This window comes from Leuciscus leuciscus (assembly GCF_965113295.1).
Source record: "Leuciscus leuciscus genome assembly, chromosome: 14".
In the NCBI taxonomy this organism is placed as follows: domain Eukaryota; kingdom Metazoa; phylum Chordata; class Actinopteri; order Cypriniformes; family Leuciscidae; genus Leuciscus; species Leuciscus leuciscus.
In genome coordinates this window covers 8,554,022-8,571,165 of record NC_138738.1, presented here as the reverse complement: position 1 = coordinate 8,571,165, position 17,144 = coordinate 8,554,022, and the positions used below count along the sequence as shown (strand labels likewise).

Genomic DNA, 17,144 nt, shown 5'->3' with positions numbered 1-17,144 from the left:
TGAGATATATTCAAACAAAATAATGTTGAGAAATGCATGGTAATGGCTGGATTCCTGTAAGGTCAGTGTTCCTATGGGTCTCACAGACCAATAAGGTTTTAAACCAGTTCTAATTGAGACCTCTGAGATAGAAGTAGCTTCAGTTGGCCGTGTAAAGAGCGGTTTCACATTCAACCCTTTACACATGCAGCTGATAAATATGGATGCGCTCAGAGAGTGTGCAGTGTGCTTTCACAGCTGTAGTATTTGCTTAAATGTTTTAAAGCACCCTCACACTCGCGGGGATTTTGACTAGCCAAGCCATTTGCACGAGCAGCAGCTGGTAAATGAGTTCCATAGCTGTTTATGCATGAGAACAATGTGGGAGGATATTTCATTTGTCTCTACTCTCGACCTTCAAAGCTATCTGATTGTTGAGCATTTTACTATACAAACCCTTTAACATCTAATCATGCCACTCTCGACCTTGACATGTTGAAACGAGAGCCTTTTGACTTGAGTATCGAGTGCTTCTAACATTGCCCTTTTGATGCACTGATACGCTAGCTATAGATTCGCCAGGTGGATTTGTACGGGAACAGTGTTTAAGAAAAAGTCAGAATGCAATAATTTGCAACCTTTTAGTTCAATGGAATTCGACAAAAAATATGAACAGAAATCAAATCAAATAAAATAAAATAAAATGTGTATAATAAGTGGTGTTTCTTAATGGAAAAAATATGTAACAGTATAATATATAATAATATAATATAATATAATGTAATATTTGTAAATACTTATTATTACATAATAAATTATATAAAAAAATTATAGGTGGCATTTCAAACTTTGGATGTTCATATCGTCTAATCTCAGTTTAATCACTTTTTCTATTTCCATCTTGTTTCATGCTATTCCTGTGGTGTTTCTTACCTGAAAAATGTATGATGTTTCTTAACATGGGAAAAATGATATAGCCTAATATTTGGAAATATTTAATAAGTAATAAATCATATTGCAGAAATTATAGGTGGCATTTCAAACATCGGTTATTCATATTTGCTAAATTTAATCTGAGTTTAATCCTTTTTCTATTTCCATCATGGTTTAATGCTATTCCTGCTACTTATGTGGTGTTTCCGAACCTGAAAATAATGCTCAAGATGAAATTCCCCCCTCTCAGTATAGTTCCTTTCTAGAGGAGCAGAAGATCATTGGACACGCTGACCCTCATTTTTTTCCCTGTGCCATATGTCTGCACTTTGTCAAAGGATCCTGTTGTGGGGACCGGTCACAGTTCACATCTAACCTTTAGCAAGATTAGTCTCTGAGTGACCTATCCTGGATGATGGACTTCCTCTACTCTCTGAAATACCAGCAGTGTCTGTGGCATTATTCAGGTGAATGACAGCCCATATTCCCCTGAGGAACCCGCAGCCAGGCTGTGTTGACAGAACCCGGCACCACTTTCATGATATTCCACAATGTGATGATGCCTGTTACAGCATGTTGATGTTGTTTTTGCTCTTCTCCTTACAACCCTTCATCTGCACAAATCCTCACAAGGTTTGATATTTGACCCGAGGCAATTCATTATTTGCTGTGTGTCAGCTTCTCACCTTGAATTACTTTTTAAAGTAGCGGGAGATAATGCAATGTGCGTGATAGCATGTGATTTTTTCCTTTATCTACTTAAAATTACACATTTAGCTTTGCCTGTTGGATTTTATTTTTCACATTTTAGCTCTTGTATATGATTGTTAAGCGCATTTGATACAGTATGCGGTAGGTGACAAGTATGCAATCTTGTTGTCTCTCTTTTTTATGTCCCGTTTTTAATAAACAAATGCCCGGTTTCACAGACAGGGCTTAGACTAAGCCATGATTTGGTCTTAGTACAATTAAGGCATTTATGTAGCTTTAATAAATGTGCTTTAGAAAAAAAAATCATCTCTGGTAAGCATTTTGAGACAAAACAATGGCACTGACATCCTATCTGTCCATCTTTGAGCCCCTGCCTGTGAGGAACTCTCTGGACGTCCCTGCATGACATGCTCAAATGCACAAGAACACAATGCCGTGCTTCACTCTGAAATACACTTTTATTTAATCAAATTCCAGCCTTTGCGATAATAATAATCACACTGATGATTCTGATTTTTCATCTCGGCGATTACTATAAATATTTCATGTAGGCGAAATAAAATGAATTCAACTTGTGCAGCTGATTCCTCTTGTACACACAATACATTCACAAAACCTTGCTGCCTGAAGGCCGTTTTACATGGTACGCAGCAAGGGTGGTTGATGTATCTCGTCTAGACCTAAAAGGATAGTCAGTTGGGGATGGAAGGGCCGGCCATAACTCAGTTGAATATTTCGGGGTGCCATAGTTTGAGCGAAATCAATTATGCATGCGTGCTTGTGTAATGAATGTAAAAAGAGTTGCCCTATCATTCATAATCTGGAGGGAAGGGGAAATATGAGCGGCTGGCTTGGGCACTTAGTGGCGTTTCTAAAGGTCTGGGTGATACTTGAGCCGGGGGTGGGCAGAGGAAGAGATAGAGCCCTTTCCTTTGTGCACGCAGATTACAGCTCCAAATATAACACCTCGGACACTGATAATGCTGCCTCTAATGCAGCTAAAAGTGAGACAGTGACTCGAACTGACAGGGTTTTAGATGGTGCTGCTACCACGAGGATAAAGAGGGAAAGCCAAGGCTCCTGAGTTTGTTAAAGGGTGGTTTATATCACGTAGCCGCTAATTTGTTTTACTACAAAATTGGCAGAGCAAGACTGAAGTGCGGTTGTGTGGGTGTATACATCTGCTGTCACAATACGGTAAATCTATGATCCCGTTTCCTTGTCACGTAACCTTGTATGGAACCATCGTTTCTGATGACCTTCAATCAGAAAAGCTGTAAGATATTACAGCCATTAGTATTCAACGACAACATATGAGGGAGAAAATGATACACATATGGGTGGTAACATGTTATTGATGGTGTTTATAAGATCCCATGGGGGGTGTTATGAAATACCCATTCTCTGTCACCAACAGACATTGGGCATTGATTGGAAGAGGATCAAGTGTCCTTCGATCACAAATGGGATTACGCAGTTGCTAGCTATTTGCAGCTCAAGTAAATCGTGTCAATAAAGCATTTTGTCACCTGTCCCTGGTGTCATTGTAAACCTATTAAGACTATTATTCCTTGAAAATGTGATAATTAGCAATAAGCCGCTCAAGGATGTGCGTTAGAGTGATTTTACAATGCATATTAGAGGTAGAGTACCTAATACCCCTTTAAACCAAAGTGTAACTCCATTAACTGTAGTAAATCATTATAATACCCCATTTGCACTGACAACAGTTTTTATAGCTTATAGAGGTCATAAGGTCAGCTGTTTCTACCTATTAACATTAGTAGTGGGTTGTGGCATTGACACTGATCACAGTTGATATGTATTGAATGTAAAAAAAAATAAGATAATGATGAGATGAGATGTAATCTTATTTTGAAAAAGAATTTATTGCTGCTAAAAAGTCATTTTCATCAGAAGCTGTTATATATAAAATGTGTTTATATGTATGTATATATGTATATATATATGTATGTATATATATATATATATATATATATATATATATATATATATATATATATATATATATATATATATATATATATGTATGTATGTATATATGTGTGTATACCTTGCCTTTTTTATTTATTTTGACGTAGCTGGTCCAAAAATCGAATGTATTCATGTTATCATATATTGTTTTATATAAAAAGCTAGAGGCATTGAATTGTGACAGACAAATTGAAAATAAATAAAAACAAAACAATTATTGATTTTAAAAGTGAAATACAAATGAAAGGGTTACGTACTGTACATGCCCACACCTTCTGTTTTGGTGGATATATTAAAGATGCTAAACTCAGTTTGGTGAATTTCAAGGCATTTAGGTCAACAAAGAACCGCGCTTGATGAGAATGTTTCTTGACATGGAGTGGGCGTGTACAGTATCTAACCCTTTAATACATATGTTTCTCACTTTTAAAATCAATAGTTGTTGTTTTTTTTAATCAATAAACCTAGTTAACTTTTCTGTGGAGAGCTGATTCAGAACACTTTGCCTTCATGAATTTGAAAATTGAGGTCACGAACTTACAGTATGTGGGAAAAATATGAGGGTTTTTTTTCGCAAGCTATTTCGTCACCCCCTGAGAGCTAGCTCGTCTTCTTGGTTCCTATGTTAGCACTCACCCTTAACATCCACAGTGTTGATGCTTTTGTTTTATTATTCATAACAAGTCAACAACTACTTGTTTAATGGGTGTTCTCTGAGAGGCTGACGAAACTGCAGACTGCATGTTTTCTTACAAGCTTGCCAACAGGCCCCTATTATAGTATGGTGGGGGGGAGTGGGGGGCTATATGCAGAGTGCTTTTTTATTAGGCCACTGCAGCCTTCTCTTCATCCACCTGCTGAAATGATTTGTCTTTTTTTGATAGCCCTGCTGGAGTCTGCCTGCACAAGGAAACCAAATTGCTGTGAGCAAAGGCCTTGTTGGCGTTAGCCCAGGAATCCAGGTCATGTGTATATGTGTAAACAGTGAATCCGCCCCTCCAGACATTTTTATCAAGTATTCTACCGTCAGAGCCGTGCCTTAGTGGTTAGTGGTTGTGCAGCAACCAGTGTTATTTTAGAATTTTTTTAATATACTATTTTGTTTTTACTAATATTTTGAATGAGCTTTTATTTTTATATTTTCAGTTTCAGTTTTTAATTTTAGTTAACTTAATAATTTTTATTATCATTCTATCAAGACTATTTCGTTTTTTTAAGTGTTTTAACTTAAACTTATTTCAGTTAGTTGCCAATCAACGCTTCTAATTTTCATTAAGTTTAGGTTTTTCTTTAATTTTATTTAAGCTTTATTTCAGTTAATAAAACAGTTTTTAGTTAACAATAATTCTGGTTTGCTTCAGCATAACCAGTGCAGTGTGTGTGTGTGTGTGTGTGTGTGTGTGTGTGTGTGTGTGTGTGTGTGTGTGTGTGTGTGTGTGTGTGTGTGTGTGTATATATATATATATATATATATATATACATATACATATACATACATATATATATATATATATATATATATATATATGTATATGTACACATACCTACATAAATATATACACTAAAGTAATCCATGAAAATGATGTATTATAAATATATTCTATATGTGTCTATGTCCACTTTTACTAAAACAGCTTACTGTTTGCTGTACCCTTATCTCTCTCAAACATAATGTTTTTTAACTCATTAACAATCCATGGTGCCCTAACATTCTTCACTGTACATTTTTTCATAGGTGCATGTTTGTCCACCAAAGGGTAAAATTATCTTTCAAATGCGGACAGTGCATTATCAGGATGTACTTCCTTTTAAACATCAATCCAACATACATTGTTTACATCTGTACAAAATGATTCTTGATTGAATCTCTTATATAATATTTTATAAATTACTTTTGGTTTCCTAAGTTTTCTAAGTGTTTACATGCTTGCTAAATAAAACATAATATATTTTTACGCATGTGCTTAAAGGCCTTAAACCGCTTGACCCCTGATAAATGCTGCTTGCAGCTTCAATTTGTGTAATTTTTAGAGTATCTAAAACTGTATTATTTAGCATGGCACACAGAATCGAGCAGGTTGTGGGGCAATGAGCTGGCAGATTGTGAATGGTTGAAGCTGATAGCTGGTTGGTTGGTTTGATGGAAGCTGTCTCACTGAAGCCCATGTTGAGATTCTGTTCACATCGGCTAAACCCAGCCGGCGTTTCTGCCTCTGGCTTCTGCAGGCTGGTGTGAAGCTCACAAAGGCTCTTTGAGGACTCAATCCGCAGTCAGAGACTATGTGATTTATCTAATGCTGTAAATGAAGGTGGATGCTGGATTTTAAAGGAAGCATATGTCATGTCTTATTGAGGAGTGCTATTACTCAGGGTTTAGGCAGCGTTTGACATGTCTGGATATTTGGATAGGCTTTTTATTTTTTATTAGGATATTGAAATGTTTGTGAATATGTGAATTGCCACCAGTCTATTGAACATTTTCTATAAAAAATATCTTAAATTATTTTCAGATAGTAATAAATCAGTATGATTGCGAGTGTGATATTGCTATACAACAGTTCAATAAACAAATTAGAATATTGAACAGTATTATTAGACACAATATTCAAGTTGAAAATATTAGACACAATATTGGCAGATCCAACTAGTTTAGGGTTATGCATATTTGTTATGTTTTAATTTAACTTTGCTCAAATTAACAAAATGACTTCAATTAAGATTAGTTCAATTTTAAAGAACCAGGTCACTAAAATGTGATCTTGCCATCAATTATTGTGCATCTCTGTGTTGGCGCTTTGTTTCTGAATAAATCAACATGTTTTGTTTGAGTGAATGATTCAGTGGCTCAATCCTAAAGAAAGCCAATTGTTTAATTCCTGATCAATCGGCATGTTGTAATGAATCATTTGAATGATAAATGACTCACTCAAGACAAGACAATTGTTACTACCTCTGTAACCTGAAAAATATGTAAATATATATGTGTTTATATAATTGATATATATTATATATACACACCTCTTCCTGTCATTTTATCTTCACCTATTTTCTATCACTACTGCTAATAATTATATGTAAGGCAACTACAGCCTTTAAAAATGAGGTTCATTGTCAGACTTGGTGCAAGTGTTCTTGCAGGGAAGCACAAGTTTGACACCATTGTCAGCCTTTTTTCTCGTACAGCTGTACATTTAGCTACAAAGTCATGAAGTATTCCTTCCAGATCACATTACACTGTGGTGTCCCATCTTTTTCAGCACTCTCACCCACCATATCTCCATTTTCTCAATAAGATTTAAACTAGCTCTGCATTTATCGCTCTGGACACAGGCAGCATAGTCATGATAATTCTCATCCCATTTCATAATGTCTGCTATGCAATCTCTTCATCTGCCGCCAGTGGAAGGGGGAAGCACATTATCTATGGCAGAGTATTATAAGAGATTATCCCTGACAGATCTTTTCCCTTGCAGGCACCATTAACCAGGCTTCGGCCCACTTGATATTTCTACCACCTGTGACCATCATCCGCTGGGCAGAAGAATTATTGCCATTGTATTTTTTCCCTGCTCTATAAATTAATCATGTAAGGAACTACTCTGAATCCGGTAGGACTGTGACCAAGAAACTCCTTCCCTCCTTCCCCAAAGATGCCAGAGACATCATGAATCGTTAAAACGTGGGATGCCTTTTGACACAGAGCTAACGCTCATGGTTGCCCCAGTATGGTTTGATGCATATTAAATGCTTTAGACAGAAACGGGAAGCTTTTTTTGTGACTTTGAAATGTACGAGAGCCCCGGATGGATGACAAATAGCGATCTGACCTCTCTCTGAAGTGAGCGGGGACTGCTGACGAGACTGAAACATAAATTAGCATTGATCATTTTTGCTCAACATGCCACCTTAATGATTTGAGCCTTACAGGGCTTGTTAGACATCTTGTGGAAATAGATTATAATGGTCTTACTAGCTGTCCCAGAAGTCCAGCAACTCTCGATTGTTTTACAAATGGCACATGGTTCTCGGTACATTCAAGGACAACATTTTTAGAGTCATTAATGTTGTATTCCTCTAGGGATTTTTTTTAACGTAAGGAATTAATGCTGGCGGATCTTCAACCTTTTTTTCGAGTGCCTTAAAATAGGTGTCATTTGTACGTAAACTTTTACCCTCTTTTCAAATTATGATAAAGCAGAGCAGCATGTATATCAGTTATCTAATTCGAGCATATTAAACACACCTCAAAGGACAGCGTTGCAGGGAAGTAGGATTGAATGAATTGATCTGAAGAAGTACGAAAACAGGTAGCATGCAGGGAATCAAATGTGCAGGTCAAAGTAAGATCTTCCCCCACTGCGCATCTATAGTTTCATTCTTCATTTCGCAAACTCACCGGTTATAGATCACCCTCATGCATCTCATAAGGAAAGACATCAAACAAATATCCGGCTATTGACCTGTCCTCCCAGACTTGATTGAGACTCATAGCGGGCTGCAGGAGCAGAATGACAAACAAAGGAGGCAGGAGGTTAAAAAAATGGAAACCAAATCGATAGAGATGACTGAAATGACGAAGGACTTGAAGGTCAGAGCTCGTGGTTCCTTAGAGTAGATAATACAGGAACATAATCAATCTCATCTAATTTAATCTCTCCCCCCATCTCAGACCTGATCTGCACTCTTTTTTTTTTTCCTCGATTGTCAGGTCTTTTCAGTTTCTGCCCAACAACTGAGCTGCTCTTGATATTACATTAACGTATCAAAGAAGTTGGTTAAATGAGCTAAAGAACAATATCAATACATGAAGATTACTGTTGCTTCACATGTTAATTATTTACAATAATATTGATGCTTTGAAACAATACTGATTCTTTGATGATTCAGTACAATGCTGATGCTTCAGAGCTATATTGAAACTTCAGAATGAAACTGTCGCTTCTAAGTAGTTCTGATTCTTTAAAGCAATATTGTTTCTAAACAGATTTGATGCTTCAAAGCAATATTGACGCTTCAAATCTATTCTGATGTCAAATCAGTATTTATTGTTTTAAAACAATACTGATGTTTCAAACAGATTTGATGCTTCCAAACATTGATGGCATTTCAAAACAATATTGATGCTTCAGTACAATGTTGATGCTTTAAAACTTCAAAATGATATTGACACTTGTAAAAAGTACTGATGCTTCAAACCAGTATTGTTTCAAAATGACTGCTGCAAAAAATACTGGTAATTCAAAACAGATTTGATGCTTTAAAACAATGTTGATGCTTCAAAACAAAATCTCATGGATTAAAACAATGCAGATTCTTCCAAAACAATCCTGATGATTCAAAACAATGCTGATTTTTCAAAGCAGATTTGATTCTTCAAAACAATGGCAATGCTTCAAAGCAATTCAGATGATTTAGAAACAGTTCTGACTAAACAATATTGATCCTTCATGGTTTGGTATTGCGTTCGAAGAAAATGAAGAAAAGTCTGAATGTTAAACACGTTATGCATTACGATGACTTTCATGGCTTATTCGAAATGTGATGTCCCTAGTGTAGATATATCGCTCATAAACCACAAGCTGTTCTGCACTCAGAAATGTCAAAAATATTACTCTCATTTGCAAGACATTTGTTACAGTTTGACACTTAAACCGCACGTCCCACCAGGGCCCGCATTTGTAAAAGCCAAAGCGGTGGCGTTGACCCTTATAAATTAAAGTGGGTATTTGACAACACTGATGTGCTTTAAAGAGTATTGAATTCCTGTGAGGTGGATGAATTGCACACCGCCGATTCAAAAAGAGGGAGGGCTGATGCCGTATAGCTTACTCCTCTATCATATTCACTGCCCTTTCAAAGTGTATCACCTCCCCTATCGAATCATAATCCTGTTCTGAGATACGGCGCGCTGAAAATGAAATATGTTTGCAGGTTTATAAATGTATCACGCTTTTTTTCCCAAGTGTAAGTGTGTAGAACCAATACTTTTAGCACAATCCAAACATTGCCTTTGGCAGCTGAATATGTGTTCAGGTTTTGCTGCCGTAAGCCACTGATGATTTTTCCATATCTCTCTTGCTCTCCCCGGGTCTGTCTATCTATCTCTCCCTCTCCGATTCCCTCGACTTCTTGGGAGATATATTGAGGGTATGTTCATCAGTATCCACACTGCAGTTGATCAGCTGTGAGCTGGCCCATAGGCATGGAATCCTGTCTGTCCTTATTTGGATGAATGAATTATTAATATTTCACTGGTTTATCTGAATATACAGTACAGCTCCTCTTGCTTGTGTTGTGTTGTTTTGTTTTTCTAATCTTTTGTCTCTCTCTCTCTCTCCTTCTCCCTCTCGACCTGTCCCTTGCTCATTCCACAGCCAACAAAGCTGACTTTACATTGGAAGAACACGGCTTGCTTCTCTTGCAGTTGAATGGAAATCTGTGACCTTGGAAGATGAAGATGTTGTTGCCATGGGAACTCTTAATCCTGCTGTCACTCAAGAGCTGCCTAGCAGGTACGATATCCCCTGAGTTGCCTTTGATAGCTCACCTGTTCTGCATAGTCCCCACTTCAGTAGAGAGAGTGGCTTTTCATGCCTCTGTCTAATCATTTCCACATTCCTCTAGAGACAGATGCATGCTGGGAACAAGCGCTCGTGGTTGCCCCAGCAGGACATTTGTCTTGACACAGTTTCTGATTTTTCTCTTCAGCAATAACTTCTACAGTAACTTATATTGGCATTCTTTATTTGTTCATAATTATAGACTAGCATAGGAAACTTTATTCGTTTATGTAGCTTTGAAGAATGTTCTGAAGCAGTTTGGTTTTCATTTTATATTAGACATTGAGTGGTGACCAGCCATCCAAAAATGTGTTTACAATCAGACATTTACATTTATTGATATTGCATAAATTGGTATTTGTTTACTAGTTTCTAGTTACTAGTACTAAAATAAGTGGAAAAAAATCTGTTGGTACTGGAAGAAATATACTCTTGTTAAAGATACATTCTCTGAAAGTCTTAATATTTTATGCAATGTTGGCTCTCAGAAAAATGCACCTTGTTTCAAGGATTTCTGAATCAAGATGCTGAACAAGAACAATGCATTATAGAAATTACACTGGAAAATAATTCTGAAAATCCTTGAAACAAGATAAATTTACCTAAGAGGCAACAATGCATAAAATGTAAATAAATAACAATTCAGAGATTGTATCTTTAATAAGATTATATTCCTTTTTCTTTTTCTGCACTGGTAGTTTTTTTTTAAATAAGTGAAAAAAATCTACTAAACGTAACTATGTCAAGCCAAGTCACCTTTATTTATATAGCGCTTTTTACAATACAGATTGTATCAAAGCAGCTTCACAGTGATAACATGAAAATAATACAACAAAGTTTGTTTCTAGAAGAAAATTGCGTCATCGTCCACCTTAAGTAAAGCAGATCAATAATATTGTTGAATATTAAATGTCCCCAACAAGCCAAAAGCCAAGGCAACAGTGGCAAGGAACTCCATCAGGTGACATAATGGAGAAAAAAACCTTAGGAGAACCCAGGCTCAGTCGAGGGCCAGTTCTCCTCTTGCCAACGAGCGAACAGTGTATGATTATGATCCAGGCAGATCCTATGCACAATTTAATTTTTAGTGGAATTTATCATTTGGATTTAGCGTAGTTTTTTTCTCTACCGTCCACAATCAGAACAAACCTGAGTCCCACCAGTTGAAGACTACTGTTTTAACAAAATATTGATAGAGTTAGACATTATTTATAGCTACTTGTAGCTCTTGGCAGACTTGCAATCAGCTATAACTCTCCATCATGTCTAAAACATACAAAATGTTCTTATTATTTCTCCTATGGTTTGTGCAACTCACAGCACATAATGCACCGCTGTAAGGAAGGGGCCATCTGAAGAGGCAGGTGCCCTATTTAAATGAACCAGTGTCCCCCTCTCAGTGCCAGTGCTCCAGTTATTGCCGTTGTTGTGCTACAGTAACTATGCCAACTCAAATGGGCATTTGCATTCAATCCACAGGTGCTCTTTTGATTGCACAGCTTGATATTCAGAAAGCTTAGCTGGAGAGAAGGAAGTGCATAGGCCAGACAGCATCAGATGGAAGGGCAGAAGCTATTCAGCACGGAGGACCTGAGGAGACCAACCAAACACGCACTGTATCTAACAACCTGCCAGGTCCTAGCTTTGAAGGCAGACTTTTATTTAAGTATTTTAAGTGTTGATGAAACCTGTGCATACAAGCTGTGTGGAAATGAACTGCAGTACATTTAGATCTCTTGTTGATAATTGATAATAACGTCTTGAAAAAAAAAAAAAAAAAAACTCAGGTAGCCTACGTATATTTATTTAGGAAATAAGTTATATTGAGTGAATGAATAATAGTGATCTACCAAAGTGAAATAGTTATTCAACATTTGGATGCTGAATATGAATGTAGTTAATATTTAAACAGTGAATGGACCTATAAGGATGTGGTTATAATAATGAGAAGAAGTTATTAAACTAGGTTGAATGTCCCTTTATTCATTGTAAGTGTAAGTGAATTATTAATAACATTATGATTAGAAATAAAATGTACAAAATAATTTAAGCAAAAATTTCAATAGCGCATTGAGGCTATTTTCCAATGTAAAACTCATGTCTCATTACACAGTGGAACAGTCATTCTTGTCGAAACAATTCAGATGTTCAAATGAAATTGTGATATTTTTTTTTTTTTTTTTTATAAATCAAAATGTCTGTGTCTGTAATATTTTTTAAATGTTTTTAATCAAAAACACAGTAAAACAGTAATATTGTGAAATATTGACTGTTTTGTATTTCTATTATTCTTGTGATGGCAAAGCTGAATTGTTTCTCCAGCCATTTCTCCAGGTTCTGAAGCCATTTCTCTAGTCTTCAGTGTCACATGACCCTTCAGAAATCATTCTAAATTATGCTTGATTTGCTACTTATTTCTTATTATCACAGTTAAAACTGTTGTGCTGCAAAAGAACAGCATTTACCTGTATTTGAAATAAATTTTTAAGTCTTTACTGTCACTTTTAATCAATTTATTAAATGTGTCAGAGTAAAAGGATTACAGAGCCCAAAGGGACATGGTGATGGAAACAATATTGGATGGGAGGAAAAATATATATTTCAATGCTTATGCGTTTAATGGCAAATATTTTGTTTCCCTGAGAAACTTTGTGTTTCGCATTACCTCGCAAAACTTTCACAGGAGGGAAACACTAAACATTTGCAAGAGATTGACATTGACATACAATTGTTCCTTTAGGAGCTCAATAAAGTATTAATTCCTTTAAAAACTTTTAAACCGTGCATATCCAGCGTGGGAATACATTTGTTTGCATTTTGTTTTGTGATTATGTCTTGAGATTGTGAAAAGCAGTTTAGAAGTGCAGTGCATGTCTAGGCCATGCTAGAGAAATTTTTTTTCTTTATTTTTAATGTTTACATAAAAAAAAAAAAAAAGATTCCACATCACCTCTGATTACTTTACCCACTATAATTAACTACAGTGAATAAATAGTAGGGCAAAATTGTCCAAGACTAAAAGTGATGGGGACATGTCCTCACCGCAAATGACACCTAAATGTGGAATACTGTAAGTGTGCTACTCCTCGCTCTAAATGCTTCATTAATTCCCATCGTTCAAAGGACACACAAAAGGGAAAGTGAAAAAGGTAGCATCTCCCCCAGCGTGAGGAGGCAGGGCCCTCACCCCAGGCAAACACGCCTGGACACTTCCATTAGCTTGATGATGTGGGAGGGTCATTTTTGTGTGTCCTCGTCAAGGTTAGAGACCTGTAAAAAAGAATTTCATTCACTCAAAGAGAACGAGAAAAGTCACAGGTGAGTTCAATTGGGAAAGGTTGAATGAGGAAGTCTACTAACAGTAGAAAGCACAGTTCCTTTCCCTGTGACATGTTTCTGAGAGCTTGTTTATTCATTTAAGAAATGATACATTTCACTAGAGTAATTACCACAACATGGGGTAATTAGGGAGGTGGATCGGTGTCTTGGCAGCAGTCAACCGAAACAACAGACCTAGCCACGCTGCCATGCGTGTTACGGGCCTGCCAAAAGGAGGACGTCATGTTGATACGGTTCCTGCTACAAGAGGGGAAATGAAAGCTGTTCCTCTGGCACGTGTTTACGTTGCAGATCTAATGAGCTCAGTGTGGGAAGTTGCTGAAAATAAATGAATAGAGCACATTAGAGATAATGTGGACCTGATGTGTTCACACCTGTTTTACAATCCAGATTCATGTTCCAGATTGTGGATTATGAGCTGTTTGTGACTCTTCTTGTTCTTTCTCCTAGAGAGAATTGTTCGACATGGCCCAGTGTTCACTCAAGAGCCCAGTGACAGTGTTTTCCCTTTAAGTGCAGAGGACAACAAGATATTTATTAACTGCAAGGCTAAGGGAAGTCCAGAGCCACATTACAAGTAATGACTTTTCCTCAATATCTTCTCAATATATATTGGAATCCAAAAGTCTGACACCATACTGAAAATTATATATATATATATTTTTTCATTAACACCTGGATATAAATAACATTTTAGAATTTTTCATTTCAGCTTTTGACTGAAATTGTACTAGTAAATAAAATAAAAATAAATTATAATGAAACATTTTGTCAAAAGTTCAGACTCTTGGATGGTGTAATTGTTATATTTTTTATATTATTATGATTTTTAAATTTTTTTTTGCATTTACAATTTTAGTAATTTTGTTTTGACATTTTTATTGTTTGTTTTTATATATTTCCTTTAGTTTTTATACATTTTTATTTCTGTAATTTTAATACTTCAACCTATTTTATTTCGGTTAGATAATTAGAAATTGTTATTTATTTTTATTTTTTTTCCAATATTTTTATTTTATTTTATTTCAGGTTTATTTCAATTAACAGACATGTTTTAATCGTTTTTTTTTATAATAGTTTGAAAATGCCACTGAAAGAATTTGTATGCCTAAATTTCTTCTTTATTCATCATTATTCTGTGCTCACTCCACCTGTTTTTACATTTAGGTGGAAATTCAACGGGAAAGATCTTGACATTGACATGGACTTCAACTACAGTCTTGTTGAGGGAAACCTTTTGATCAGTAAACCTCAGGCAACTAAACACCCCGGTATTTACCAGTGTATCGCCACTAATGCATTTGGAACCATTCTGAGCCGAGAGGCTAAAGTTGAGTTTGCATGTAAGTGCCAATTAAACCGAATGTTTTGTATATGTCAATGCTTGAAAATAGCTTTTGACAGTCTCCTTCACACTTGATATCTACTTTGACTATGCTGTCTGTGTATGTGCCCTTTGGAAGCTTAAATGCGTAATAAGTAAAATGGCCGCTATGTTATCTTTCATATTTCATGTTGTCATTTGGTCCATTAGTGAGTAAGATATACTTTCTTCCATGGATGTGGCAGGCTTTTAAACTGACAACTACATTTTGCCATCTGGAAGATTCCATCAGGAGATGGTACTAACAGAAATGCAGCCTGTCATGGATAATTGAAAAAAGGTCTTAAATTCGACATATAATCATAACACACAAAGTCTGCCTCGTTCATATTGTGTGTACATATGAACACATTGTTCATTTGAAATTTCACAAGTAAGATGTGTCTCTTCAGGGCTTGAGTGATGCAGAAAATAGTTGTAGGACTAATTGGTGGCGCTTCACTGGCAAAATTGGCATTCACAGAGTGGGAAAAAGCATTTTCCCAATGATTTACCTTGAGTCTTGAGGAATCTTTTTTCTCTTGACTTATGAAGAAAGCTTTCCATTATGTGATTTTACTTTTTTTGTGTGTCTTTTATTCCTGTTTATTCATTTGGCAGACACTTTTATCCATTACAGGTATACAAGGAATCAAATCCCTTACATTCTCAACTGTTTAAGCTCCAAGAATGACTTACTGGCACAAAATTAATATCTTTAAACCACATATTTTAGTGTTCAAGGGCACATTTTCCTTTAGTTTCATCCATAAACTATAGATCTGACGATACATAATTGACAAACTTACCACGACAACCACATATCTACAAAAATCCACCCATACACCATGTCAGAACGTGTTAATTGCATTTCATTTAGCTAAGTTTAAAATGCATATTTATTTGTTTACCTCACTTTCAAATTCTTACCTAATTAAACTAATTTTTTTCTTGATTTATGCATTAACCTCACTAAATTCTAATCTTTTTTTCTTGCAGTTTATCTTTTGGTTACACAAAACTCATTCCACACAGCCATACAGCACATTCATGAGGCTGGAGAACTGACATTTGAATAAACACCACAGCTTTAGCCCAGTGTGGGATGTCATTTTTGCCTGTCCCTTCCTGTGCTATAGAGTGGCATTTCTAAAGGTCCCTGCTCTGCGAGTCGTCTGTTGCACGTCAGAGCGATGACACTGCCTTTAATGAAAAGTTATGGCGATCCCATTATTTTGTTTTTGCAGACCTGCAGAATTTCAGCAGCAAGGCCAGAAGTCCAGTATTAGTGAGGGAAGGACAGGCTGTTGTGCTCCTGTGCGGTCCGCCACCCCACTTTGGAGGTACATTTTATTGTATTCCGTATGAATTTGAATGTGATTTTCTTATGCGCATCAGGGTTTCTTTTGCATACAAATACACGAAGCCCCTATTCTTTGAAATGATCAATTCTTTTCCACTCTTCAATAAGAGACTTTCATACAAAGCAAGAGTGACAATTGTTTGCAAAACCTGTTGACCTCTTTCCACAGCACAATTTTTCTATTTATTTTTTATCAGTTCGAGCACTGTGTTTAGCCTGTAGAATAATGCCAAGCAAATCAAGTGGCAATTGACCGTTCGCAAAGACCCGCCCCCTTTAGTTACTGTTGCTATGTCCGACAAGCCACGCCGCTCTCACGCCACACCATGTTCTCACGCAGTGAAAAATGCATTGCAGGGCAGAGAGGACACTGACAACGCGCTGACAGACAGGACAGACCAGATTACTTTTGATATGAAACAAAGTCTCACCTTTCAAATTTGGTCATTTTTTAAAAGAAATTTTAACAATAAATACCGTTTTGTGGTTCTTTAATGTGTCAGACAGATCGCCGTAGAGCCTCAGTTAAAGGCGCTCGTGAACCGATCATCTCTTCCTTCTAGTTAATTTATAGCATCAAATAAACATGAATGAACGTAAGAAGGAATTTTGTTTTAAACGCGGAAACACGTCAGTACGCACCGTTTTTCAAGTTCAAATCCTCCCAATGTTAATCTACTAACTCTCTTGACTGCTTTGTCGGACAGAAATGACGGATTCAGCAGATGAATTGTGATTGGTCAGATCGCCTGTCAATCAAACTCCCTGCAAAGGGTCAGTTTCGTGCTAGAGATGTCAAAGAAAACCTCATTCCGCTCTGCTCACTTATTATGTATGGTGCATGTTGGTTCAGATTGTGTCTTAATCATCTCATATTGTGAGCAAATCAAGCTTTCAAATG

The 17,144-nt window shown here is 36.4% G+C and overlaps 1 protein-coding gene across 2 annotated transcripts in view; it reads left to right on the top strand.

Moving 5' to 3' along the window:
* cntn6 (contactin 6) overlaps window positions 1-17,144 on the top strand; it is an 87,525-nt gene that overhangs the window by 37,590 nt on the left and 32,791 nt on the right. For both annotated transcript variants that reach the window (XM_082190173.1, XM_082190172.1), the window contains exons 2-5: window positions 9,993-10,130; window positions 13,968-14,094; window positions 14,685-14,860; window positions 16,128-16,223. In XM_082190173.1, coding sequence (XP_082046299.1) covers window positions 10,070-10,130; window positions 13,968-14,094; window positions 14,685-14,860; window positions 16,128-16,223 — 460 coding nt within the window. In that variant the 5' untranslated portion in view covers window positions 9,993-10,069. The remainder of the gene's footprint in view (window positions 1-9,992; window positions 10,131-13,967; window positions 14,095-14,684; window positions 14,861-16,127; window positions 16,224-17,144) is intronic.